The sequence below is a fragment of the Misgurnus anguillicaudatus genome, chromosome 17 (genome assembly GCF_027580225.2).
Source record: "Misgurnus anguillicaudatus chromosome 17, ASM2758022v2, whole genome shotgun sequence".
In the NCBI taxonomy this organism is placed as follows: domain Eukaryota; kingdom Metazoa; phylum Chordata; class Actinopteri; order Cypriniformes; family Cobitidae; genus Misgurnus; species Misgurnus anguillicaudatus.
Genome location: NC_073353.2, coordinates 33,081,316 through 33,108,506, shown reverse-complemented (window position 1 = coordinate 33,108,506; position 27,191 = coordinate 33,081,316). Strand labels below are relative to the sequence as shown.

General features: G+C 36.7%; 1 protein-coding gene across 1 annotated transcript in view; it reads right to left on the bottom strand.

Moving 5' to 3' along the window:
- Positions 1–100: 100 nt before the first annotated feature.
- Positions 101–27,191, bottom strand: part of stat4 (signal transducer and activator of transcription 4) — a 46,594-nt gene continuing 19,503 nt past the window's right edge. Inside the window, exons 17-48 of the mRNA XM_073854794.1 lie at positions 26,206–26,341; positions 26,074–26,126; positions 25,861–25,955; positions 24,710–24,846; positions 20,717–20,908; positions 20,494–20,539; positions 20,309–20,411; positions 15,972–16,062; positions 15,772–15,812; positions 15,209–15,335; positions 14,578–14,723; positions 14,375–14,470; positions 14,076–14,165; positions 13,776–13,854; positions 13,224–13,318; positions 12,961–13,112; positions 12,655–12,813; positions 12,358–12,450; positions 12,155–12,214; positions 10,047–10,076; positions 9,359–9,449; positions 9,226–9,261; positions 9,043–9,126; positions 8,861–8,959; positions 8,644–8,779; positions 8,505–8,560; positions 6,546–6,640; positions 4,733–4,872; positions 4,455–4,643; positions 2,483–2,555; positions 2,118–2,173; positions 101–915 (exon numbers count right to left, since the gene is read on the bottom strand). Of these exons, the coding sequence (XP_073710895.1) occupies positions 893–915; positions 2,118–2,173; positions 2,483–2,555; positions 4,455–4,643; positions 4,733–4,872; positions 6,546–6,640; positions 8,505–8,560; positions 8,644–8,779; positions 8,861–8,959; positions 9,043–9,126; positions 9,226–9,261; positions 9,359–9,449; positions 10,047–10,076; positions 12,155–12,214; positions 12,358–12,450; positions 12,655–12,813; positions 12,961–13,112; positions 13,224–13,318; positions 13,776–13,854; positions 14,076–14,165; positions 14,375–14,470; positions 14,578–14,723; positions 15,209–15,335; positions 15,772–15,812; positions 15,972–16,062; positions 20,309–20,411; positions 20,494–20,539; positions 20,717–20,908; positions 24,710–24,846; positions 25,861–25,955; positions 26,074–26,126; positions 26,206–26,341 (3,099 nt within the window). The 3' untranslated portion in view covers positions 101–892. The remainder of the gene's footprint in view (positions 916–2,117; positions 2,174–2,482; positions 2,556–4,454; positions 4,644–4,732; positions 4,873–6,545; positions 6,641–8,504; positions 8,561–8,643; positions 8,780–8,860; positions 8,960–9,042; positions 9,127–9,225; positions 9,262–9,358; positions 9,450–10,046; positions 10,077–12,154; positions 12,215–12,357; positions 12,451–12,654; positions 12,814–12,960; positions 13,113–13,223; positions 13,319–13,775; positions 13,855–14,075; positions 14,166–14,374; positions 14,471–14,577; positions 14,724–15,208; positions 15,336–15,771; positions 15,813–15,971; positions 16,063–20,308; positions 20,412–20,493; positions 20,540–20,716; positions 20,909–24,709; positions 24,847–25,860; positions 25,956–26,073; positions 26,127–26,205; positions 26,342–27,191) is intronic.

The following is a 27,191-nucleotide window of genomic DNA, read 5'->3' as shown; positions in this document are numbered from 1 at the left end:
CCCAAAACGCACATTTTTGCTCACACCTACTAAGTGGCAATTTTAACACGCTATAATAAATTATCTATATGGTACTTTGAGCTAAAACTTCACATACATACTCTGGGGATAGCAAATATTTATTTTACATCTTTAAAAACTCAACAACAAAAAAACTGAAAAACCAACAGTTACATGTTGGACAATCTTTATCAAACAATACAATTAATTTGCATTTACACCAGTGGTTCTCAAACTGGAGGCCCCGTTTGATGACATTTTATAAAATACATTAATTTATCATTAATCCTTTTTTATGCCTTTTCTTTGGGAGGATGCAAAGAGATGCACCTCACAAAAGGGATGGGGGGCACCAAAAAGTTTGAGAACCACTGATTTACACTATCTACCATTGTCCTATGTTAAAGTATATGAACAGACAGATACAGGGTTAAATCTGAAACAGCATTTGACTATACAATGTAGGTTGGTTTTTACATCCTGACAGTTTCTAGTAGGTTTTAACGGTCTGACTAAAGTGTTTGTATGTGTGCAATGAAGGCAGTGGTTTACAAAACAGAGTTTTGATGTGCAATAATAAATAAATGCTTCACATTATGAAATGGGATGTCTTTTTCTTGAAAGAATGACTTTACAGAAGCAGATTTATATGCATTTACAGTTGTAGTATCTGCTGCATTAGCTGGTGAGTGAGTGGTATGCAAATTCACACAATACAATTTCATTCTCAGTAACAACATACATGCTTTCTAAACATTTTTTTACACGTTTTGTTATAAAAAGAGAAAGATTAAGTAGTTTTAACCCTAAATGTCAACACTGATTATAGTGAGAAACACAATTCTTCTTCTTTTGACAGGAGCAGAATAAATGCACTAGAGCTGAAACACTATTATGATACAGAGGAGACCAGTGTGAAAACAATTGAGATTTTAGTTATATCAGTTATTTCTAATATCTGTGCGTGTTGTAAACACACTTTTTTACAGTAATGCCATAAAAGAATCAAATTTTGGTTCCCCCCAAAAAAAAGATTCAGCCAGAAATGACTCTTCTATGTACGGAAGAGGATTAGGGCCACTGGTGAAAAAAATATTTGAATTCTGAGTTTAAAGTCGGAATTCAGAATTCTGAGATTAAAGTCGGAATTCAGAATTCTGAGATTAAAGTCGGAATTCTGAATTCTGAGATTAAAGTCGGAATTCTGAATTCTGAGATTAAAGTCGGAATTCTGAATTCTGAGATTAAAGTCGGAATTCTGAATTCTGAGATTAAAGTCGGAATTCTGAATTCTGAGATTAAAGTCGGAATTCTGAATTCTGAGATTAAAGTCGGAATTCTGAATTCTGAGTTTAAAGTCAGAATTCTGAGTTTAAAGTCAGAATTCTGAGAATAAAGTCAGAATTCTGAGAATAAAGTCAGAATTCTGAGAATAAAGTCAGAATTCTGAGAATAAAGTCAGAATTCTGAGAATAAAGTCAGAATTCTGAGAATAAAGTCAGAACTCCGAGAGTAAAGTCAGAACTCCGAGAATAAAGTCAGAATTCTGAGCTTAAAGTCAGAATTCCGAGATTAAAGTCAGAATTCCGAGACCAAAGTCAGAATTCTGAGACCAAAGTCAGAACTCTGAGAGTAAAGTCAGAATTCTGAGTTTAAAGTCAGAATTCTGAGTTTAAAGTCAGAATTCAAATATTTTTTTCACCAGTGGACCTAATCCTCTTCCGTATCTATGGCATCGTGAGGCATCTTAATTTTTTAAGTCATCATGAAACAAAAGTTGAAACAGAAGGCGAGGCGACTGCGGGTTGTGACAGTTGCTGGAGGAGAAGGATAAAAGCTGCCAATCATAATAGCCCCGCCCTCAGGCTGAGACATACTGTGTCATCATCGGAAGAGATGTCATTTTGAGGGTGCGGGTAAGTTAACAGTTTTGAAAAAAAAATTATCTATGCTCATCATTCTTTTTAATTCATCTGCCCCCATAATTTTTTATGACAAACAATCATTTTTTATTTCATGGTGACTTTAAAAATGTACAGTATTTTTAACAACAGTATCATGTTCCTCATCAAAATCCTATAAATAAAATGAATATAAGTGTTGTGCACGTACCAGTGAGTCCAACCAACTGTCTTGATGTGTTCTAGCAGTGTTTTTGAGTCTTGAATATGGACTAAAAATAAAAATGAAAATGTTAAACACATTTTAATGATTTCAGTTAGTCATTAAATTTTATATTTAGCACTGGACTGGTTGTAAAATTAACCAATGGGCTGCTATTGTGCCAAATTTTGACTTCCCACCATTATTCATATGCTCCTTCCTTATATAAAGGAAGTCAGAAATCAGCATAATTCAATTCAACTTTATTCATATAGGACTTTTCTCAATTGTTTAACACCATAACACCGGCCGAAAGGTAAATGTCCATCAATGCGGATATGCATGGTGTTCACTGATACTTTAACAGAAAGTTACTTACACTACTGATACAGAAATCATGCGTCTGTTCATGTATGGGCAGATTGGCCTGTCTACCTCCATCTCTTCTGAAGCTGTGGGAAAGAAAAACGCTTTCATTTCAAATGTTTAGATGATTTATATATTCACAGTGTAGACATAGAAGATATCTAACATACAGTGGCCACAGAAATTAATGCCAAAGTAAACCAAATCAGTCTAAGGTTGATTTTTTTGTGGCTGCATGGAGTCAGCTAATTTATGCACTGTTAAAAAAAATTACAACTTAAAATTCAACTTAAAGGGACACTCCACTTTTTTGAAAATATGTTAATTTTCCAGCTCCCCTAGAGTTAAACATTTGATTACTGTTTTGGAATTCATTCAGCCGATCTCCGGGTCTGGTGTTAATACTTTTAGCATAGCTTAGCACAATCCATTGAATCTGATTAGACCATTAGGATCATGCTTAAAAATAACCAAAAAGTTTCAATATTTTTTCTATTTAAAACTTGACTCTTCTGTAGTTACATCGTGTACTAAGACCGACAGAAAATTAATTTTTGCAAGAAAAATTAATTTACGCAGTGCCTGAAAATAGTCCCCTTGGTAACTTTCAATAGCCGGGGACTATTTCGGGCAGTGCGTAATATCACTACACCTGCTGCAGCCATGTTACAGCAGCAAAGTCCTTGATTATTACACCAGAATGAGAGTATGATTCCTAAACATATCGGCCTAGAAAATCGCAACTTTTAATTTTTCGTCGGTCTTAGTACACAATGTAACTACAAAAGAGTCAAGTTTTAAATAGGAAAAATATCAAAACTCTTTGGTAATGGTGTTTAGCGCAATGCTAATGGTCTAATCAGATTTAATGGATTATGCTAAGCTATGCTAAAAGTGGTACCGTCAGACCCGGAGATCAGATGAATGGATTCCAAAACGGTAAAAATCAAGTGTTTAACTCTAGGGGAGCTGGAAAATGAGCATATTTTAAAAAAAAAAAGTGGAGTGTCCCTTTACAAATATTAGTTGACAACAATTTTTTGAGTTAACTAATATTTTTAGATTGAATTAACACAAAATTTTAAGACAACCAGATAACTTACTTTTATAAGTTAACCCAACAAATCTTTTTACAGTAAAAATGTATGTATTTCAGCACATTAATTACTGAACAAAAAATGTAGATATACTTTTCAAAAAAATCATAAAATCTTTAGGAAAAGAAAGATAAATTATGCTTAAGTATAGTTTCTAGAGTCACTTTATTAAATATATAGGGCCAGATTTACTAAACCGGGCAAATTAGCACAAGAGCACAATTCCAAAAAATGGTAGTGGGTTATTTACTAAAAAGGCGCAAATGAAAAAACACAGGCGCAACATTTCCATAATGACCAACACAATCTAGTTCAGCGTCGCAAATAAGCAGAACTGATCCTCAGGTGGGTGATTTTACGGCCCCATGGACATCGCAGCTGAAAATTCCATGTGTGAAATCCCAGCTAAGGTTTACAAGAAGTTTTGAAACATCTGGGGCCTCATTTATCAACAGTGCATATAAAATGATCTATATTTTGACCTACGAATGAATTTTAGTATAGGCGTAAGTACGAAATAATCAGGATTATCCTTGTTGATAAATCCCATGTGTTCTTAAGCACAAAGCTTGTGCGTGTTCATGGTCATTTGCATTCTGAAATGCCTCCAATGAATCATATGTGGTGACAACACCTCCCTTTATAAGTCATGTGATTGTGCTTTTTCCCTCACCGCAATAATGGCAAAGAGAGCGAAAAAGAGGAACTTTACAGACACAAAAATGAGGTTGAATCCAAATAGCACATACTGTTTGGTTCACTAAGTGAGGAATGACTAACAAAAGAAAAAAATCTGCACTGGAATATGTTACCAGTGCGGTTAATTTCATTTGAGGAGAGAACACAACGAATAAATAAAAAACAATCCTATATAAAAAGCGTATGTACCTTCAGAGGGGCTGGTATAGTAAGGACCGAAGGCGAAGTCTCTTGGGATGTCTGGGTACAGATAGATGAGCGGGTTTACAGGAACCTTCTCTGCTGCCGTGAGCGTATAGTCACGAATGACATCCGGTAATGAGATGTTCACCAGATCTGCCTTTGTGTAGGGCTTCACAGAATGGAACTTAGGTTTGCCTACATTTTTTTGGACACATAATTACACAATCATAAGTGACACAGTTAAAATATAGACCATCTCATTTCCAAATCAAACCAACACGCACCGTCATCTGAATGCTCCACCCATGTGATGGTGATTCCTCCATCTCGACACGTTTCGCTGAAGCGCAGAAGGAACGTACCGGGTGGTTTGTCTTGCAACAAAATCTTTTCCTGCTGCTTGCTCAAAAAGCCCACAACAAACCTACATATGTGTAGCAAAGTGCAAATTGATTGGTGGATAAGAAAATACATTAAGCAGATGCTTTCATCCAAAGCGAGGTAGAAAAAATTAGGAAACCATAAAGCGATTTATTATAGGGAGGCAATAATACAAGAAATGCTTATACCAAAAAAACTGAGCAAATGAGTTGTGACTTTCTCATTATTGTTAATGACTTATGTGATATAACTTGCGACATTCCTGCTTTATTTTATATATGTGACCCTGTCGGTGATATCCAGCCTAAAATATCAATGAAATAAGCATCATTTTGATTTTAATCTTTAAAGGATTACTCCACTTTCATAGAAAAAAATCCCAGTAATTTACTCACCCCCATGCCCTACAAAATGTTGATGTTTTTATGTTCAGTCGAGTAGAAATTAAGCTCCCCGAGAAAAACACCCCAGGATTTTTCTCAATCCAATAGTCCTCAACAGTTTACAGTTCCAACGCAGCCCAAAATTGCAGCTCCAATGCAGATTCAAAAGGCTCTAAACAATCCCAAACGAGGTATAAGGGTCCCATCCAGCAAAATGACTGTCATCTTCGGCAAGAAAATAAAAAATATGTACTTTTAATGACTCACACACATTCACACATACATTTTAATGACCACAACTTCTCGTCTCGCACCATCCGCGCGACCCGCCAGCGCGACCTCACAATATGTGTCATGACGTCGAAAGGTCAAGTATGACGTATGCGAAACTACCGCCCCAGTGTTTACAAGTGTGGAGAAGAGGGCTGTTCTGATGTTGTTGTATGTGGAGTGATACAAATTCATGTCCTTATGTTAGTTTATTGTTTAAAATGGTCCACAAATGTGTGTTTCACAAATGTAACCCGTGACGTTTCGAAGTCATGACACATTACGTGAGGTCGCGCCGGCGCATCACACGGACAGTGCAAGACGAGAAGTTGTGGCTTAAAAGTACTTTTTTGCCAAAAATGACACTCGCTTTGCCAGACAAGACCCCCACGCCTCGGTTAAGACCTTTGAAGCTGCTTTGAAACTACAACTTCAAGCTGCATTCAAACTGCAAACTGTTGAGGTCCAATAAAGTCTATTAAATGGAGAAAAACCTGGAATGCCTTCATCAAAAAAATCAATTTCCTCTCGACCGAACAAAGGAAGACATTCAACAATCTGGATGACATGGGGGTGAGTAAATTATCTAAATGTGTTTTTTAAGAAAGTGGAGTAATCCTTTAACATGACCTTAACTCATTCAATATTAAAGATATCAGGGTTATATTTCACAAAATCATCCTACATAATGTAAAGAACATTCTATGTAAAAAAAAAAGTAAACCACAAAAAATGACTTTAGTCTGGTTTTCACAGGCAGTGTCAAATATTTTGTCCCATTACTAGTACACAATGGGTTGGTTACCTGGACAGGGTTTTTCCTAATCCCAGACTAAAATCCATGTTTAAACTGCTTTAATTTAAAAACATCTTGCCCTGACTAATTTTAACATATATCGGTGACATTGTTTTGTCTCAAGATGCACATCTGTAGTGTTTTTTGTAAGGTGTGTTTTTAAAAACTTCTAAATTGTCCTAATATAAATAAGGCTTAGTCCTGGATTAACCTAAACCCTGTCTGGGAAACGGCCCCAATGTGTTCAACTATAATAAAAATTCGTACCCATCATTCCAGATGTTTAGCAGGTGTCTTTTAATAAGGTCCAATATCCCATCGATCCACAGCCAGAACGGTACAGCCCTCTCATTAGCAGAGACCTGTGTAGACACCGATTCATATTTCTATTTTTAATATATGAAAATATATTAAAAGTGTTAGTTTTTCTCAATGGCTTTGTAGTATTTCTTTCAATCATTTTTTAAATTTGCAAAATAATGCGTGAATTTCTCAGAATAATTTGTACAAACTGCACAACATCATGGATGTCCTGCAAAAGCCTGTCATCTCAAAGTAAATTTTTCTGTAATTCAAAATTTCAAGATTCACTTGACAGCAATTTATTAATTCAGCTCATACTTACAAAAGACAAAAAAAATATGGAAAACATGCTTACAGTAACAGATAAACAGTCTCAAGGCAAGTCGTGATATAGTAACGAAAATTTTGATGCCACGAATTTCTGCCGTTTTTCGTGTTCCTGGAGACGAATGTCTTTTTCGTCCTTCCCGGCGCGAGTTTCTGTCAATTGCTGTTCGTGCACGACTTTCTTCATTTTGTTTCTCATTGTTGTTTTCTATTTTTTGAACATTGTCGCTTGGGGTTTGGGTTAGAATCACTTTCTGCGACTTCCTAACCCAAACCCCAACTCTAACCCCAACTCCAGACGAGAATAGTTTTAAAAGCGGACGAAAAAACATGTAGAAACCAATGCATAAAATTACATCCTTACGCAAACCCCAAATCTAACCCTAACCCCAAGTGACAATGATTTAAAAATATGAAAGAACGATGAGAAAAAAATATAAAATGACACAATAAAAAAAGTCGTGCCACAGACACGAACAGCCATTGATAGAAATTCGTGCTCGGAAGGACGAAAAAGACTTTGGAAAAAACAGCGGAAATTCGTGTCATCAAACACAAATAAATTAATAAAAATGTTCATTACTATAAAACGACTTGCCCTGAGACTGTGTTGTTTAGCATGACACGCCTTGTTCAATGAACTAAATGTTTTAAGGTGTAAGACTATTCAACAGAACCAGTATAATGTATTTTGTAGGGATGCATAACGATTAATCGCGATTAATCTATTGCAAAATAATTAATAATAATAATAATTTGTTACATTTATATAACGCTTTTCTGCAGCACTCAAAGCGCTTTACATATGATTGGGGGAATCTCCTCAACTACCACCAAAAGTTTTTGTTTACATCATATATTTGTGTGAACTGTGTATAATAATTATGTATATGTATATATGCACACATGCATGTATAATTTTAAGAAAAGAAAAAATATTTATATATTAAGTATTATATATAATATAAATGATACATAAATATACAAATGTATATACACATGTAAACATTTCTTAAATGTATACATGCATGTGTGTGCATTTATCTATACAAAGTTATATTACACAGTTCACACACATATGTAAACAAAAACTTTTATTCTGCTATAGATTAATCGTGATTAATCGTTATGCATTCCTAGTATTTTGATAAAAATGACGCAAATAGTAGACAATTGTACATAGTCATCTGCATAATTGTATCAAAGCATTTGCAATTTGTCCAAAACAATGAGAATTTGCTTTTATGTTGTGCACAACTTGATGCACAACTTGAACAAAGTGTTTTGAGAAATTCGTTTCTGATCTGAAAAATGCTCCAACGCGACTGAGAAAAACTGTAATAATTAAATTAAATGTCCATAAAAGATCAGCAGAGCAATTAATGTGTCCTCTGAGAAGGTCCAGGTGTTTCAAGAAGCAATCTATATTCATACAGTACATGCATTCTTCGCGGCATTGGTTTCACAACCACAGTATCACTAAGTTTTGTTTTACCAGTAAACCATGTGATGACAACAGAGAAGCAAACAAATGTGTGCTTTGTTCAAGTAAGCGAATGACATTCTGTCTGTCATCGTTTCCACTAACAAACTCACCTTTGCAAATTGATTCCACTGGATGAGGCCCTCAGCGTCACCCTGAGCTTCAGCCCCTGTGAATGTGAAATATATAATAACACCGTATGGAGCATTTACTACTATAACTCTTGTAACAAAGCAAAAAAAAAAAACTCACCAAGAAGTTTGTCTGCCAGCATCCTGAGCTGCTCAGAATTCAGCACTCGCTTAGTGACGGATGAAAATTGCCAACTTATGACTTTTGAAAGCTGCCCCCATTTCACTGGAGGTGGATTCAAGAAAAAGGTCAGATCCTGAAATGGAGACGGGAGATCGAGATTAGAAACATCAGAAGACAGAGACATTTTTGAATACACCGAAGACGAGAATCATACATGAGGTTCACTGCAAAGCATGTTGTACCACAGGATAGAAGCCCAGGCGCTGGGTAATTGCATCACATGTGAAATCACCACGATAGGCAATGATGTGATCTGTTTAAAAACAATGTTGGAGTCATCTTCACTTGTTAAAGTAGCTTCCGCTCAACTGCTGTATATCAGACAGGTCACTTTACCGATAAATCAATGCTTATTTCTGGCTGAAGGAGTTGAGTTTCGAAGCTTATTAAATGCAGCTCCTCGGAAATGATGAAAGGATTCTGAAGCAAAAAAATATATTTATTTTTACATACAACCGGTGATCGATTTACAGTATAATGTATATTTAATAATCTACAGTATGTACATTTCTGGCTTACCTCATTTGTTTTGTTATTTTTCATTTCTTTTAATTGCTGTTGTAAACAAAGCAAAGGAATAACGTTAATAAAGCATGCACTTGTTTCATAATGCCTGCTTTATCAGTTTCATGATGCATTTGTCGTTTCATACCAAATGACGAAATTCAGCTGCTAAACATCCGCTGGATTCCTCTAAGTTCATGACTTTAAAAGGCGTGCCTAAAATGTTGAATCTCCGGAATCTAGGATGAGACAGGGCATTGCATCATGCGAGGTTTGGTGGCGTGCATAAAACAGCTTTTAAATAATCATGATATTATAATTATTAAAACATCCTCATTTTTAAGCTCCAAATATGTACCTTTTAGGTATGCACCTGTGAGGTACTAATATGCTCTCACATTTTAGGTACAAATGTGGATTTTTGATAAGGTAACGCCCTAGTGACAGCGTTTGTAACTTTTTTTCTGAGAGTGTATAAACAGTATAAATATATACACTCTTAAAATAAAGGTGCTACAAAAGGTTCTTTACACAGTGATGCCATGGCATAGAGGAACCATTTTCGTTCCCTTTCCCAGTCAAAACATTTTAAAATAACCATTCCCTTCTTACATTTTTGTAGTTTAAAGAACCTTTTACCAGTAGAAAGAACCTTTTGTGAATTAGAAAGGTTCTATGGATGTTAAAGGTTCTTTATTGAACCATACAGCTAAAAATTGTTCCTCTATGACATCATCTAGTAATTTTATGTGTACGAACTATGTAATATATTATATCAAAACATCACAACATGGTAATAACATGTGCACTCTATTTCTATGTAAGAATATACATACCTTTTCCCTGCCTCCATCTCATTTAAATTCCTGTAGAAAAACAACATATGAATCAATTATTATAGATAGATAGACAGACAGACAGACAGACAGACAGATAGACAGATAAATGGATAGATGGATAGACAGGCAGATAGATAAGCAGGCAGATGCATAGACAAGACAGACAGGTAGATAGATGGATGGACAGACAATAGACGGATAGGCAGACAGATAGATGGGTGGATAGATAGACAGACAGGCAAACAGGAAAATAGACAGACAGACAGACAGATAAATAGACAGGTAGGCAGGCAGATGGACAGACAGACAGACAGGTAGATAGATGGACAGACAGACGGGTGGATAAGCAGACAGATAGATGAGTGGATGGATAGACAGACAGGCAAACAGGAAGATAGATAGACAGACTGACAAATAAATAGACAGACAGATAGATGGATAGACAGACAGATGGACAGACAGGCAGGTAGATGGATAGACAGGCAGACAGGAAGGCAGATGGATAGACAGACAGACAGACAGACAGGCAGATGGATAGAAAGACAGATGAATAGACAGACAGGCAGGCAGATGGATAGACAGATAGATGGATAGACAGACAGACAGGCAGTTGGACAGACAGGCAGGCAGATGGATAGACAGACAGACAAGCAGATGGATAGACAGACAGACAGGCAGATGGATAGACAGACAGACAGACAGACAGACAGAAAGGCAGTTTGACAGACAGACAGGCAGGCAGATGGATAGACAGACAGACAGACAGGCAGATGGATAGACCGACAGACAGGCGGCAGATGGATAGACAGGTAGACAGGCAGTTGGACAGACAGGCAGGCAGATAGATAGACAGACAGACAGGCAGATGGATAGACCGACAGACAGGCGGCAGATGGATAGACAGGCAGATGGACAGACAGGCAGATGGATAGACCGACAGACAAGGCAGGCAGATGGATAGACAGACAGACAGACAGACAGACAGACAGACAGACAGACAGGCAGATGGATAGACAGACAGGCAGGCAGGCAGATGGATAGACAGAAAGATGTATAGACAGACAGGCAGGCAGATGGACAGACAGACAGGCAGTTGGACAGACAGGCAGGCAGATTGATAGACAGACAGGCAGGCAGATGGATAGACAGATAGATGGATAGACAGACAGACAGGCAGTTGGACAGACAGGCAGGCAGATGGATAGACAGACAGACAAGCAGATGGATAGACAGACAGACAGGCAGATGGATAGACAGACAGACAGACAGACAGACAGAAAGGCAGTTTGACAGACAGACAGGCAGGCAGATGGATAGACAGACAGACAGGCGGCAGATGGATAGACAGACAGACAGGCAGTTGGACAGACAGGCAGACAGGCGGCAGATGGATAGACAGACAGACAGGCAGTTGGACAGACAGGCAGGCAGATAGATAGACAGACAGACAGGCAGATGGATAGACAGACAGACAGGCGGCAGATGGATAGACAGGCAGATGGACAGACAGGCAGATGGATAGACAGACAGACAAGGCAGGCAGATGGATAGACAGACAGACAGACAGACAGACAGACAGACAGGCAGATGGATAGACCGACAGACAGGCAGGCAGATGGATAGACAGACAGGCAGGCAGATGGATAGACAGACAGTCTGACAGGCCGAAGGAGAGACAGACAGACAGACAGGCAGAAGGATAGACAGACAGGCAGTTGGACAGACAGGCAGGCAGATGGATAGACAGACAGGCAGGCAGATGGATAGACAGGCAGACTGACAGGCAGAAGGACAGACGGACAGACAGGCAAATGGACAGACAGGCAGGCAAATAGATATTTAGAAAGGCAGATGGATAGACAGACAGACAGGCAGTTGGACAGACAGGCAGGCAGATGGATAGACAGACAGGCATGCAGATGGATAGACAGACAGACAGACAGAAAGGTAGATAGATGGACAGATGGAGAGGCAGAGAGATAGATGGGTGGATGGATAGACAGACAGGCAAACAGAAAGATAGATAGACAGACTGACAGATTAACAGACAGAAATAGATAGATGAACAGATGGAAGGATAGATAGACAGACAGATAGACACTTACTTGTCAATAGATACCTTTACTTTGAGTTGGCAGTTCAGTTCTGGGAGTTTGACTAGTGACCTACAAAACAAATGATACTGGATTTACACAAATCAATCTTCATTAAAAAATATATTTTCTTAAATATTTACTATTCATGAAAAATGTGTCATTTCAATGTCTGTGCAAAACCCAACAAAAACAACAACTTCAAAGGAATTTACCTGATCTTGACAGTAAACTGAACTCCTGTTTTTATCACCAGTGGTCTCTGTGGATGTGTGGGCATACAAGGCTGTCTCTCCACCACAAGAGAACTGAAAGACACATCACAAACACTTTCATCCTCACCCAATATTTAAATCATTTACCACAAATGACAGTTAAATTCCCCTGTGAACATTTAAAGCCTCACTTCACCCTACCTCAAACAAGATTGCCGACAATAACTCCTAATACATCTTGTTCACCTATATAAAAATGCTTGTTAAGGATAAAGTGTGTTGGTATGTTAATCTTACTTTAATAAAAGGTTTTTGAAGAGTGACAGGGCCTGTTCATCCAGCTGACTTTTGCCCAGCGTGAGCGGGTCGTTCTCATAGGTGAATTTCTGCACCAATTCCTGAACTTTCTTCAGCTGTTGACGAATCTGCTGCAGACACTCGGCCACTATGGTGAACCTGTAACACAATTCATGCTGATTTATCTCCATGTGTTCTCCATGGGCTTGACTTGGGTACTAAGCAATCCTCTAACCCATCAAAATAACTTTGTCCAACTCCAAAAATGATGTGTAATTTTGTATAAACAAAACTCCTGTTTCTTACCAATTTTGCAGCTGATCCAAGCAAGCGTTAGGTGGACCTCCAATGCAAGCCATCTGTTGTCTTTGCTTCCATTCAGGTAACTCATCTGATATGAGTGTGTGTTCAATCTGATCGGCTAGAGTCAGCACATTTGCTATTTCTTTTATCACCACCTACACATAAGAGTATACAAAAAAAAGAGTCATTGTGCCATAAATCTGAATAGTCATGTGCTCACACTTAAATAGGTTAAATAGGTGTGTTGGTTTTTCCCGTTGACCTACCTCTCTTTTTATGTTCAATCCAATAAGCATTTGTCGTATGGCCATTTCCTCTTGCTGAATCTCTTTGGTTATCTGACCATTCATCTCAACTTCCACTATACAAAGAAGCAACAACCATACAAGTTTCACTTTTCAGTTCACATGTTATTTTATTCAGTAACCGATTGCATGACACACATATGTAAAGTAATTTTTTGAGATTTGCTGTTTTCTACATAAAGTAGTCCTATACATAATGTAAAGAATATTCTGTGACAATATAAAATATCCTTAATATTGACTTAGTAACGCCATGTCTATCTCTATCCATGTCCATGTCCATCCATGAATATCTCTTTTTTAAGACAGGGTAACAAATATTCAGAATCAGATTAGATTTGATATTTACATTAAATCTTATATATATATATATATATATATATATATATATATATATATATATATATATATATATATATATATATATATATATATATATATATATATATATATATATATATATATATATATATATATATATATATATATATAGGATCCTAAATCTTATTTTACCTCGACTTTGCAAGGTCTTTTTCTTAAAATCATACTCGTCTTGTACATCTTCCAGAACCTGAATGTCCTGTTCAGTTCCCTGGGGGAAAAAGATTTTAATTCACACATCAGAACTGATATGTCTGTTTATTGTATAATGCATTACTGTGGTGAAACAATAAAGGAAATGTGGTAAGACTGTTACTGTTATATGTTGTTCAGGTTTAAAAAGGAAATGTTACAGAATATGATTTAAGTAAATTATGCAGTTGTTTAACTTTTTTATTTTCTAAAACGTAATCCCTCAGTCGGACGGTTTACCTGCACACTCCTCTTCAAACCGTTGACTTTATTATCCAACTCATTTTGTTGTTCCATCATATTACTCCCCTGCGATGAATCAGATTTACCCTATACACAAATCCAGACATGTACTTAGACGAAAGATAACAACTTTACACAACAAAAGCTTAAGAGTGTCAGGGAATCAAGAAAAAATGCACTGTAAAAAAAACAACTTGGTTTTGCAAGTGAAAAAACAAATTGTTTAACTTCATTTGTCAATTTGTAAATATATGTTTATTTGACAAAAATGCTGCATTTTTTATAATGTGCCTTACCTGACAGCTCATTGCAATTTCCAATATCTTCCGCTCTTCGTTCAAAATGTTAGCTATGATCATAGCCATGTGAACGGGATCCTCCAGAAAGTGAATCTAATAAAACACGATCATTTATGACTGTCCCATAAAATATACTATGGGATGATAACAGCCATTGTTGTTTTCGTTGTATTGTAGTTTAAGAAAAAAACATTGCTCACCTGTAGGTTACGCTTGATTTTGCGTATATTATGCTGTAACAGGAAATTGTTTCCCAGGCTGAGGCGACTGTAGTGCTCATCGAGTTGACTTAGGAGCTCATGAAAGCGTACGGTTGCCAAAGATACATTTGCTGCTACTGTTTCCCTACAACCAACAATAGGGTAAAGCAAATATGGATGGCACAGAATAAATAACAAAGGTGTAATAATTAAATAAAATATGATTTCAATTTAGGAATTTATTAATAAAATGAAAACATTAAACTGAAGGATCTTACAACACAATTTTTTTTTAAAAGCAACCTGTATGTATGTTTGTGTATTGTACATCTGTGTTGTATTTTACTTCTTTTATTTTTCTTATACTGTATGTATTTACTAGTCTACTCATTTTTATATAGTCCATTTTTGCATTCTTTTTATTGTAGCCTATATTGATTTTATTGAACTCATCATCTTCCATTCTACATTACTTGTATTATAGTTTAATCTTATGTTGGGTCTGCATTTTCTTCTTAAGTACAGATATGGGAATGTCTCAGTATTTTCACAGAGACTATTGATCTATCAAAACTCAAACATTATCTTCATCCAAAATAGAGGAATGTAAAATGTTTTGATAAATCTTCCCAGTCTTGACTCTCAATCCATTGACTGAGATACTGACGGATCTCCATAGGAAAAGCTTCATCGTAAAGCTGATCCACTTGCTCTAAATACATAGAGTCCAGCAGCTGTAGCTGGTTCCACAGTGTCATCTTTAAACACCACAAACCATTACCAACAAGATTCCTACATTACAACATCCTATCCGTGTTGACATTATTGTTTCATGTGTCACTTTAGAGATTAACAATCATCAATACGTTGCAAATGACAGTTAATTATAAAACAAACAAAAAATTACAAATTATAATTTTGTATTGTAAATACTTCTTAATATATATTGTAAAAGTACGCATTTAATAATAAATTATAAAATGATAATACAACTAAAGCACTAACTAATATTACAATATCATTTTAAAAGGTTTATCTGAGATATTCTGCTCATTTTGCATTGTTTACAACAATAAGCAATGTTATATTAAAGGCTACATAACATATATCCCACCTTTAAATAAAAAGACTCTTAAGCCGTCAATGCTATAGTAGTTTCACATAGTTAAATGTTTATAACAAACCAAAAATTACCTTTAAACATGGAAGAGGTTTCAAGCGTGTATACAGATCGTCTTATCTCTTCAGATTTAGGTTCTCATTAATGACTCCAAAAACGTGTAAACCATAATCTAGTGCCGCAGGTTCTGCCCACTTTGCGATTTTGAACCCATCAAAACGCTGCGTTTGTAATATTTATACAGCTCTGCGATGACAACCAATCAGTTTCTGACTGCGTGTGATAAACCACGCCCCTTTTAGAGAATGGCTGTTGTGAGAAAAGCGGCTCCCTCCCATGACTTTGTGAGTCCTACAGATGCGCAACTGATGGGAAAATAGAAACTTATTTGGCTTTTAAGCAAAAAGCCACGCAATCCAGTTTGACAAGTGCTTGACTTTCATTACAGTGATAATTAATTAAGTATTATTAATGGTTAAAAAAAAATATGGGTATAAAAGATCAACATTCCGCGTGCGTCGCTGACAATCTTGGAAAAATAACAGCAAAAGCATTGCAGCAGTATGTTTTTATTTAATTAATTGTAAAAGCAATTTGAAAGAAACTGTAAGGTTAAATAAATAAGGTATGTGACGTTAGACTTGTTCACAGAAGAGCGCTCACGCGGTGGAGGGGCAAAGTGAAACTTACGGAACAGCCCATGTAACCACGCGCTTTCTGAGAAAGCGAGAGTATGAGACAGAAACGAAACTTAAAGCCCCTTGGATGTGTGTCAATTCCTATCCTACGAAATTTCAGAAATGACAAGGGATGTTTAAGGAGAGCAGTTGGTTTTCCTTATTATTCGTATTACAAAAGACACATATAAAGAGGATCAGACGCGACTTACGCAATGAACGTCGAAACGCCAGATATTTAAAAAGACAGTACACCGTGTTGTGTGTGCATGTGAATGTGACATACGCTTTGACCCACAGTGCATTACAAGATATACATTTTTATCGGCATGCGTGTTTCCTGGTAATCGAACCCTGTACAATACAAAATTAATGTTGTATTTGCTAGCCCAACAAGAAACAATTATATTTCATAATGAAAATTGAAGAAATTATGCAGGCACACATAGAAATTCTGATGGTTTCCATTAAAATACCACTAGGAACCATTAGTTTTTAAACAGAATTCTTTTTGTGTGTTTTGGGACCACCACATATATATATAGTACTGATGTGATGGTTTCTATCGTAAGGGTACTTGTATGCACGTGACGTCACCTTCGGCAAAAGTGCCTGCGGTTACACCCACTGAGTGGCAAAAGACAGAGCAGCAGTATTTGTGTACGTGAAATCAGCGAAAACACGGGGAAAACGGGTCTAAATGGGAAACACCTGTTGTGCAAAAGACTGTACTAACAGATTTAACAAGAATTCGGAGCTATTGTTTTACAGACTGCCAAAAAACACCGAAAGGAGAAGTAAATAGATCGTTCGTGCAACGAACGTCCACAGACCACATTTGGGTTGACAAGTTGCTAGCGTCACTATCAAACAGAGATTTTAGGTTTCAACTTAAAAGTATTTTTTCAGGTATTTGTATTTTATCCATGTTTTTCTTTGGAAAACATACATTCCAAAGCATATTATCAGAATTTTTACTCTTACTCTAAGTTTTACATTTAATATTTAAGTACATTAACATACTTTTACTCAAGTAAAACATTGCAATTTTAATGTAATTAGGTATTAAATAAATTTTAATATGCAATATTAAAGAATACACACAGTATGATTCTATGCTTTAGAATGTAGGGTTTAAAGTAAAATTTTTCCCAATACAAACACCCTAATAAAGCACATATGCTTGGAAAATGTAACTAATGTAACTAAGTATTGTCCACCTCTGCTATCAAGTCCAACTAAATTCAATTTTAGCTGAAAATAGTCAGTTTTACTGGCATTTTTACAGCAGCCGCTATGAAAACCAGCTATTTTGTTAAACGTTTGCCACTCAATAGGGCGAGTTCCGGCATGGTCACGTGAAAAAGTGACGTCAATGCATACCCTCTATTATATGCTGTAGCATTAAAGTGCACCTATTTCATTGTTCGTTATTTTGTGTATTTGGTATAATACAATGTGTTCACGTGGTTTATGGTTAAAAAAAAAACATTATTTTCCACATACTTTACATTTTTGTAGCTCCAGATTTCACTCCTGAAACGCACAGATCTGAAAAGCTCTGTGTTGCTGATTGGACATCTAATCTGTACGTTGTGATTGGGCTGAACACCTCTGACGTCAGCCGGAAATATGACGCCCTTTACCATGTTTGAAAGATTAGCTCACAATGCAATGCTAACAGGAGTTAACAGGCTGTGAGTCCGAAGAGGGAGGAATCGGGTAAATTGTTTTCTACAATCCGTGTTTTTGTAAAGAGATTTTACATTGGGTTTTTTTACCTTTCGCATATGCCCTACAAAGCCAAAGCGCAGTAACTATGCTTTCGGTCAAACTTGAGTTAACGGTTGAAATGGGCTTTGTGAGATCTGTTGTGTCTTGTGACAGAGTCTCCTGGTTCAATTTTGTCGCATTTCAGAGAAACGTGTGTGCCAAAATTGCAGTAACATGTTTGACTGGCTGGAGTAAAAAAAACTTTAAGGGCATTTTTCTTGGTTTCAGTGTTTGCATAGTTACTGCACTTAGCCTTTCTAGGGTAGTATAGTTAACATGTACTAATACACACTTACACACTAAAGGAAATGTAAAAACGTGAATCGGACAATATATGCTCTTTAATTATTTCTCTATACTGAAGCAAATGTGTTTATTCCACATCCTACCAAGAAATTCAGTTTCTGTTTATTACCAACTTAGAAAGGTTTCTATGTAACAACTATCATTAGTCAGCCACCGCATAAATAGGCTACTGCTCGAATACTGCAATTCCCTAATTTTACATCATTCATCACTGATGGGTAATTTTGACTGTTTTTAAGTCACCAGTGAACTTGTTAACCACTAATACTCTCACTATTACTAATACTACCACCACGTAGGCCTACCCACCTTACATTGCAAGATGTATCCTGTTTATAATGGTATACGTAAGAAAATAACAATTTTATCTGAATAAAAAATAACAAAATAAATATAGAGATTTTTATTTTAAAAATAAGAATAATACGGAAAACATGTCATAAATATGTACATCAAGAGTATGTATAATGTTACCGCAGAAAGTTTGGGCAAACCAGATAAATGTACAGATTGGGAGAACTTTGGTCATATATATATATACAATAAATTGATTGTTACTAACCTGAATCTTGACATGAATTATTCATCTGTGATAGTTTAATATTAACAATACTTGGCAATATATACTTGCAATCTATTCTGCACATCAATAAAGAGAGATGACATATTATAGTGGAATGAAGCCAGAAAAGTACAGAAATATGAATACGGTTATGAGAAGCACTGAACTCATGCAAAATCTTGGATCCAAGCAAAATGTGGTTGTTTCTTTTTAGGGCGAACTCATCTGCAATGTAAACAAGAAAAAACTGTCTAAGTTATATTAGGTTACACATAAAAGCCATTATTTTGAAAAGTGTCAATAATATACAGTGAGGTCTTAAAGGTGCAGTGTGTAAATTTTAGCAGCATCTAGTGGTGAGGTTGCGAACCAACGGCTCAGTCCACTGCTCACCCTTTGCTTTTGAAACGCATAGAGAAGCTACGGTAGCCGCCACCGGAAAAACATGTCATCATCGGAGACAACTTAGTAAAAACGTTTGCCTGTTAAGGGCTTCTGTAGAAACATGGCGTCACAAAATGGCGACTCCCATGTAAGGGGACCCTCTGTGTATGTAGATAAAAATGTCTCATTCTAAGACATAACGGTTCATTATAAAAAGGTCTTTATATACCCCTGATAATATAGTTTTGTATATTATTTTGCATTTCTGTCAAGAGATCCTTCTAAAAATTACACACTGCACCTTTAAGTCCTAAGGTTTGTCAGCATAACTTAAAAACCCTACATTGAAAACTTATTTCAGAATGTCTGTAACGCCATTTATTTGCATGACAGCATGCATTTTACCTATTTTACAAGTTTATGGAAAACAAGATTACCCATGCACAACTTAAAATGTTTCAAAGGTCATCTTGTGTGCTTCAATAGAAGCTAGGAAATCTGATCTTTTGAACAAATAAGTTAAACTGGTGTTACATTTGATCAGTGTCCTAGAGATATATACACACACACACACATGCGCACACACACACTACCATTCAAAGATATATAACACTTCACTTAAATGTTTCTAATAATCTTAAAAAGGATTATTTCTAAATGTTTGAAATTACTTTTGTACAGAATAATATTCATTTCTTATATTAGAAAACTACAATTTTATTAAAAAAATATATATTTTGAAATGGATGACTGAATAATGAAGAGAAAGCAGCCAATAAGAGCCCAGAATAGATGGTAACCCCTTTAGTAACATTTAAAAAGCATGAAGAATGAGTTAGTGTTTTCAAACTTTTGAATGGTAGTGTAAATATATAGCAAGCTTTAAATTAAGTTAGAAATGTTATTTACAGCGCTTTCAATCTCAAATGGACTGAGGTGCTGGCTCAGAATGTCAAACATTCCAGGAGACATTGGGGGTTCAGGAGAAGAGCATGCATGTTGGACTGGTCCACTAAGAAAATGATCACAAAAAATCATCAAATCATGCAATAACATCATGCTTTAAAAAGAAACCAAAAATATTGGATACTCACTTTAGATGCGAAACAGGAACTAAATGTGTTTGAATGTAAGGACAAACTGTAAAAAAAACAAAAATATAGGCACTTTTTAGAAACAGCATGTGCAATTTTTATTTAAAACACTGTAAATAATACGACTTGGAAAGTTGGAATAAGAGCATTTAGTGACCTACTCTGAAATGCTCACTATATCATAAACGAGAACTAGCTGAAGTTTACAAGCAGCTTACTGTACCTTTGTTTTGCTGACTGTTGTAATGTTTCCCGAAAGCTTCATCTTTAGGGATGTCAGGGTAGAGGAACTTCAGAGGATTCTCTGGAACGACACCATCAGCGATGACCTTATAGTCACGTATGATGTCAGCAATGGGTAAAGCATTAAGACGCATTTTGGTGTACGGTTCAACAGAGATGAACTTTCTCTCTCCTGTAGATACATAACATGGGCTTAGGAACAATAATGTGAAGAAAATGTTGAAAAAAACAAGCATGGAGAACAATGGTATAGTTTGGAAAAGCTCCAGCGCGGAAATTCCCAAATCAATTCCTGTTAGTTCATGCCAAGAAGAAAAACAGTTTCATAACCAAAAGTAGTTAAACTCTTCCAACTTTGACTTTTGTGTCACTGTAAGCAGAGCATTTAAACTGTTGACAGCTGATAAACCTTGCATGGTTTCTCATTGTGCTACACTTAAAGGCAGGATAGGCAGGAATTATCTAAAAAAAACTTTTTTACAAATTTGTTTAAACTGTCTTTATATACCAATACATAAGTAACATGTAAGTACTTTGAAAAAGGGAGTATAAAAATCGAGTGTCTGTAGACCTCTCACCACTGTTTTTAACAAAGCTCATTTTTCAATTCACTCCACCCCCTCCCTTCTGGGTTTCTTCTAAAGCCACGCCCACAAAACACATGAACGCACGACGCTGACCAGCTCTGCTGGGAGAAGCATTACCAGACGAGCGGAGGGGAAGGAGTGCGGTGCATGTAGTAACATCATGTCACAATCACATGTAATAATACAATTAACTTTATCACCATGAATATAAACAAATACGATAGGTTTAAGTACTCACTATTAAAGGAATATTCCATTTTCTTAAAAGAAAAATCCAGATAATTTACTCACCACCATGTCATCCAAAATGTTGATGTCTTTCTTTGTTCAGTCGAGAAGAAATTATGTTTTTTGAGGAAAACATTGCAGGACCTCCCCCACCCCAATGGACTTCAATAGACACCAACAATCAACACCCAACTCAACACTCAACAGCCCCCTTCAATGGAGTTTCAAAGGACCACAAACAATCCCAAACGAGGCACAAGGGTCCCATCCAGCAAAACGACTGTCACTCCCGACAAGAAAAACAAAAAATATACACCTCCAAAGCACAACTTCTCGTCCAGATCCGGTCCAGCGCGACCTAACGTAAATGCGTAGTGACATAGGGAGGTCACGTGTTACATATATAAAACGCACATTTGCGGACCATTGTGAACAATAAATTGACACAAAGACATTAATTAGTATCAGTTGACATACAACAACGTAGGAACGGTCCTCTTTCAACACACTTGTAAACACTGGGGCGGAGTTTCGCGTTCGTCTTCTGTGACCTCTTGACGTCATGACATATGGTGCATCACGAACAGATCTCGATGAGAAGTTGTGCTTTAAAAGTGTATATTTGTAATTTTTCTTGTCAAAAATGACAATTGTTTTGCTAGATAAGACCCTAATGCCTCATTTGGGATCGTTTATAGTCCCCTGAAACTCCACCGAAAAAAACTGCTACATGTTGAGTCAAGTGTCAATTGCTGGTGTCCACCAAAGTCCACCAAAATGAGAAAAATCCTGCAATGTTTTCCTCAAAAAACACAACCTCTTCTCGACTGAACAAAGAAAGACATCAACATTCTGGATGACATGGTGGTGAGCAAACCATCTGGATCTTTCCCCCAAGAAAATGGAATATTCCTTTAAGCCAGTGTTTTGTATGTAAGAGTTTCCGTGATGAAAGCATTGTTGACTCTGATGAGGACTACACTCCAGAGACAATACCGCTACCGCATCGTCGACTCGAGGAAAAGCCACGCAATATTTACTCTCGTTGATTGCTTCGTTTCTTCCTTTTTTTGCCTTGTTTGCCCTTCGCTGACTGGATATGCAGGTACTGTGAGTTCTGAATGCACTTTCTCTGCCATACTTTTGCTCTTCCTAGAGTGCCTCGTGCACGTTCAAATCAATCGGTGTGCGCATGTGTGGGCAGATCCATAGCAACAGGGGTGGTGCCATGGTCGCGCGAGAGAGTGATAGTTACGCAAGCCAATCATTTGTTTCGTCTGGAAATAATGAGCTGTGTTTAAAACAATCGTGAGAGGTCTACAGACACTCGAGTTCCACACTCCCCCCTTTAGAGTACCCACATTTTAACTATGCATATTTGTATATAAAGACAGTCCAAACAAATTTCTAAAAAAGTTTTTTTAGATAATTGCTGCCTATCCTGCCTTTAAAGCGCAACTAAACCCCTGGTCAGAGCCTGACTCCACCCACTGGCAATATTAAGAACTAAGCTCGTACCAAGTGTGTGGTGAGATCGTAACAAGGGCGTGGTGAGCTTGAACCTGCTTACGTCACGAGTTATTTTTTGGACCTAACATCCAATAGGAAAATTCAACTGCAGTAGCCACCGTTCAACCTGAAGAGGGCAGCACTCAGACGTTTTTACACCATATATTGTAGTATTGAAACACTTTATATACAAATGTCAAAAAACTTACTAAAATCAATGAAGAGCACTAATAAAGCGTCATTCTTACAGATCATTAAGTAAAAAAGTTGGTTTAGGGTTTAGTTACTCTTTGGGACTCTCATAATGGGAGAGGGAGGGTGTTACTGCGCCGAGTCGAAGTACTCCCAAAAGTGCTATTACGCCATAAAATATAGTTCCTCTTTTAAATCCGCTTAGAAAAGCGCTACGTTTTATTTTGTACCACCAACTTGCTCGTATAACTACTCGTCTTAAAGAGGAAAAACGTTGATGTGTTTGGTCACTTCTAACTTTATCTCCAAATGGCACAACCGAATGAATGGGGCCAAGCCAAATGCCATCGAAGCATCGCAGCTCGCTCCAGCGCTTACGTGCACGCACACAGATGATAGAGGGATGTATCAACAGTTCTTAGTTAAGGTAATAACATATTTTAATATTGAAAATGAGTAGACTATTCCTTTAAGTTTGCTAATTATCCGGGATTTCTCTCTCGACAAACCACGCTGTGATGCGCTGTTCTGTCATGCTGATAAATGATCTCAGTTTCAGAGTGGATAGTGACGAGCTCGCTGATCTCTGCTTCAGTCCAGTTTGCAGACATTTCTCCTCAATAATGTTGATTTGCATTTTAATGCTTGTGTCAAAGAGCTGAACAATAACTTCTTGTTGCGATGACACGCGGGTCCTCACTACAGCATTGTTTCTGCGTCTTCTCACAGAACACTTTCCGTGAATGTTACGGCAATGTTACTAGGTTTTCTTTATGGTAGCGATCCCAGAACATTTACAGGACGCGTTTGTGTTCACACAGAAGCCTCTCTGCAAATTTTCTGGGATCAAAGTGCTGTGTGAATTGGGTTCATGTCGGACGCACTTATAGGGTTTTGCATTTGAACTCCTCACTTAACTCTTTCGCCGCCATTGACGAGATATCTCGTCAATTAAGAGAAAACGCTTCCCCGCCATTGACAAGATTTTCCGTCTTTCCGCAATACCGCTATTATCCACCAGGTGGCACTTCCGCAACTTACACAACCCGGAAGTAGTGCCTCACGTAAAAGAGAAAGAACTCCGTGTATGTTTTAAAGATCGCTCTGCATCTGATCTCTATTAAAAGTCCTTCACAAAAATTTAATTATCTCAGCTTTTTGCTCTAAATTGGGTGTTTTTGAAGAAACCTACCCATGTTTGAGAGGTGATTACAAGAGAACTAATGAAGGTAGGATGAAACGTTTTTTTTGTTTGAAAGCAGAGGGTCTGTTCTTTCATCTGATCTATTGTTTGTTTATATATTTAAAGAAGAACATTTTCTGCAAGGCATTAAACGTTTGTGAAAATCATGAAAAATGCTGGCGCTGGCTGGCAACTTTTTTTAAAAATGCTGGCGGGGAAAGAGTTAAGACACTTGAGACAACAGGTTAATAACATATAATGGACAAAAACACACCATTTTCATCTTGTTCTACCCAAGTGAAGGTAATTCCTCCTAGGTGACTTTCACTAAAGCGGAGCAGGAAGGTACCAGGCTCCTTTTCCTTCAGCAAGGCACGTTCCATCTCTTTACTTACAAATCCCATAATGTAGCTGAGAACAAAGAAACAGCAGAAATCAATGATACCAGGAAGACTGATTGACTCTAATGCAGCAGTTCTCAAACTTTTCCAGCATGCGGCCTCCCTTGTGTACGTGAATGCCTTTGTGCCCCCAAACAAACATTTTTGATATAAAACATTCTTAAAATTTGAATAAAAAACATATCAAATTATACAATGTATATATACAATGTTTTCAAGAACAAATCGTGATTCAACAAAAACGTTCGTATCAAAATTTTATCTAAATGTATGCAAAAATTCAAGATTACCTAAAACCACTCATACGCAATAATCACGTATGCTATAATCAAATACTAGGCTATAATAATAATGTTTATAATAATGTTGATAAATAAAATTTACATGATTATATTTTATATTATAATATTTTATGTATTATATATTATTATGCATGATCTAAATTATTATTATATACATTATATTATGCATTATTATAGCCTACTTATTTTTTCTACACATATAAAGAAGATGCACGCATTGACAAATCTTCACGCTTTCCTTCCTTAATTTTTAAATCTCTTTATGAAAGTGCCTGCTTAATGCCTAATGTAAACGTCATGTAAATGTAATGAGAAGTTCAAACGTCAATCCCTTGATCTCATGCTTGTTTTATTTTAGATACAGATGCACGTCTCTGTCATATTAATTAAATGTCAAATTTGTTAGCGAATCCAATAATTATTTAATGTTACTCCGGTCGGTGGCCAGCACTGGCTTCCTCCAGTGACAGCAAAACCTCCCAAATAAAAATGCAAACTTTACACAAAAAAAAGTTACGCAATGCACCTTTAATGTATTTTATAAAATGTCAAGCCCTCCTGGCACAATCCCACGGCCCTCAGTTTAAGAACCACTGCTCTAATGTACTCTTATGTAAACATTTTGATAAAGTGGAGGCCCATGTAGTAGTGAATTAAGAACAAACTTGAGCATCATTTACAGTATATTTGAACTTAAAATACAGAAAGATAAACTCACTAACCCATCAATCCAAACAGGAAGTAAATGTTTTTTAATGAGGTCCAGGATAGAGTCCAGCCACAGCCAAAAACTAAACGATTTGCCAGGGATGTTCTCCTAGAAAGGCACATAGAGAAACAGTCAATATCAGATATTTATTACATGTTTTTTGTTAAGATGCTGAAGAGCCATTTAAAAATAGTGCAAGCATAATATTTAGATAATTCAACATTACCTTCCAGAACTTTGACCAAGACACATGACAGTCATTATAAGAAGCATGCTGACCTTTAGAAACAATTACAAAACTCAGTTAAGACCGAGGCCATGCTGCATTTCCGAAAAACAGGAGATATTGATAGTGTACCCAGAAGTTTATCGCCCAGCATGTTAAGCTGCTCCCTGTTGAGACCTCGTCCAGCAAAACTTGAGAACTGCCAGCTGAGCACCTCAGAGAGTTGACTCCAACTCGCCCGTAATGGGTTACTAAAGAATCCAAGATTCTAAACCAGACAGAAAACATGTGAAAATTGGGATTATTATTAAAAATATGCTAATATTGTGGTCTGTACCTTCATAACTCCTCCCTGAACTTCCAGCTGCCCTATATGTTGCTCTCTAATTGGCTGTAGATCATTGCCAATGTTATTTTCAGTCAGAACATATTTCACACGACATTATTTTGAATCACCGCCAGGTCCAGATATCTAGCATACCAGATATCTCACGAGTGTTGGCGAAACGTCAGCGTTTCTTTCAAATTCTCTCAGATTTGATAACTCACATTGTCACTTGTGTGCACAGGCACAGATTTGCCTGTGATTTTGGGCATCTGTCTGCGACCTAGTCGAAACCTGTCGGCGAGTCAAGGTTGGAGCTAAAATCGTGCAGTCTGAACTCGGCATTAGACTTTATCATTTCTGTCTCACTTTACATGTTCAACAGCATGTAAAGCAGATAAATGAATGAATGATGCAGTTGCCACCAACTGGACATCGGTGGGCATTACATTTACAAGTTACACTAAATCACGCTCAGTGTAATGTCAAAATGATTTTTCTGTCACTGCTAAAAAAGTAGTCAAAAGACAGAAAATGTCCGTAACGTCTATTGATATGAGGTAAATTGTTTTCTGTCGCGTCTCTTTTAAAACCTGGATATTTTTGCACCTGAACTACGGAATAATAATTTGTTATTTTGATTTTAAATTTGTTTTGCACTTCTCGGCCACCGTAGTCTCACCCTGAGATGATTTATAAACAATACTGAAGGACCTCTCTTTACTATGGGATCTGACTGACTGCTTTTTTACATTATTTGGTCCAATTATTTAATATATATATTTTTTCAGGG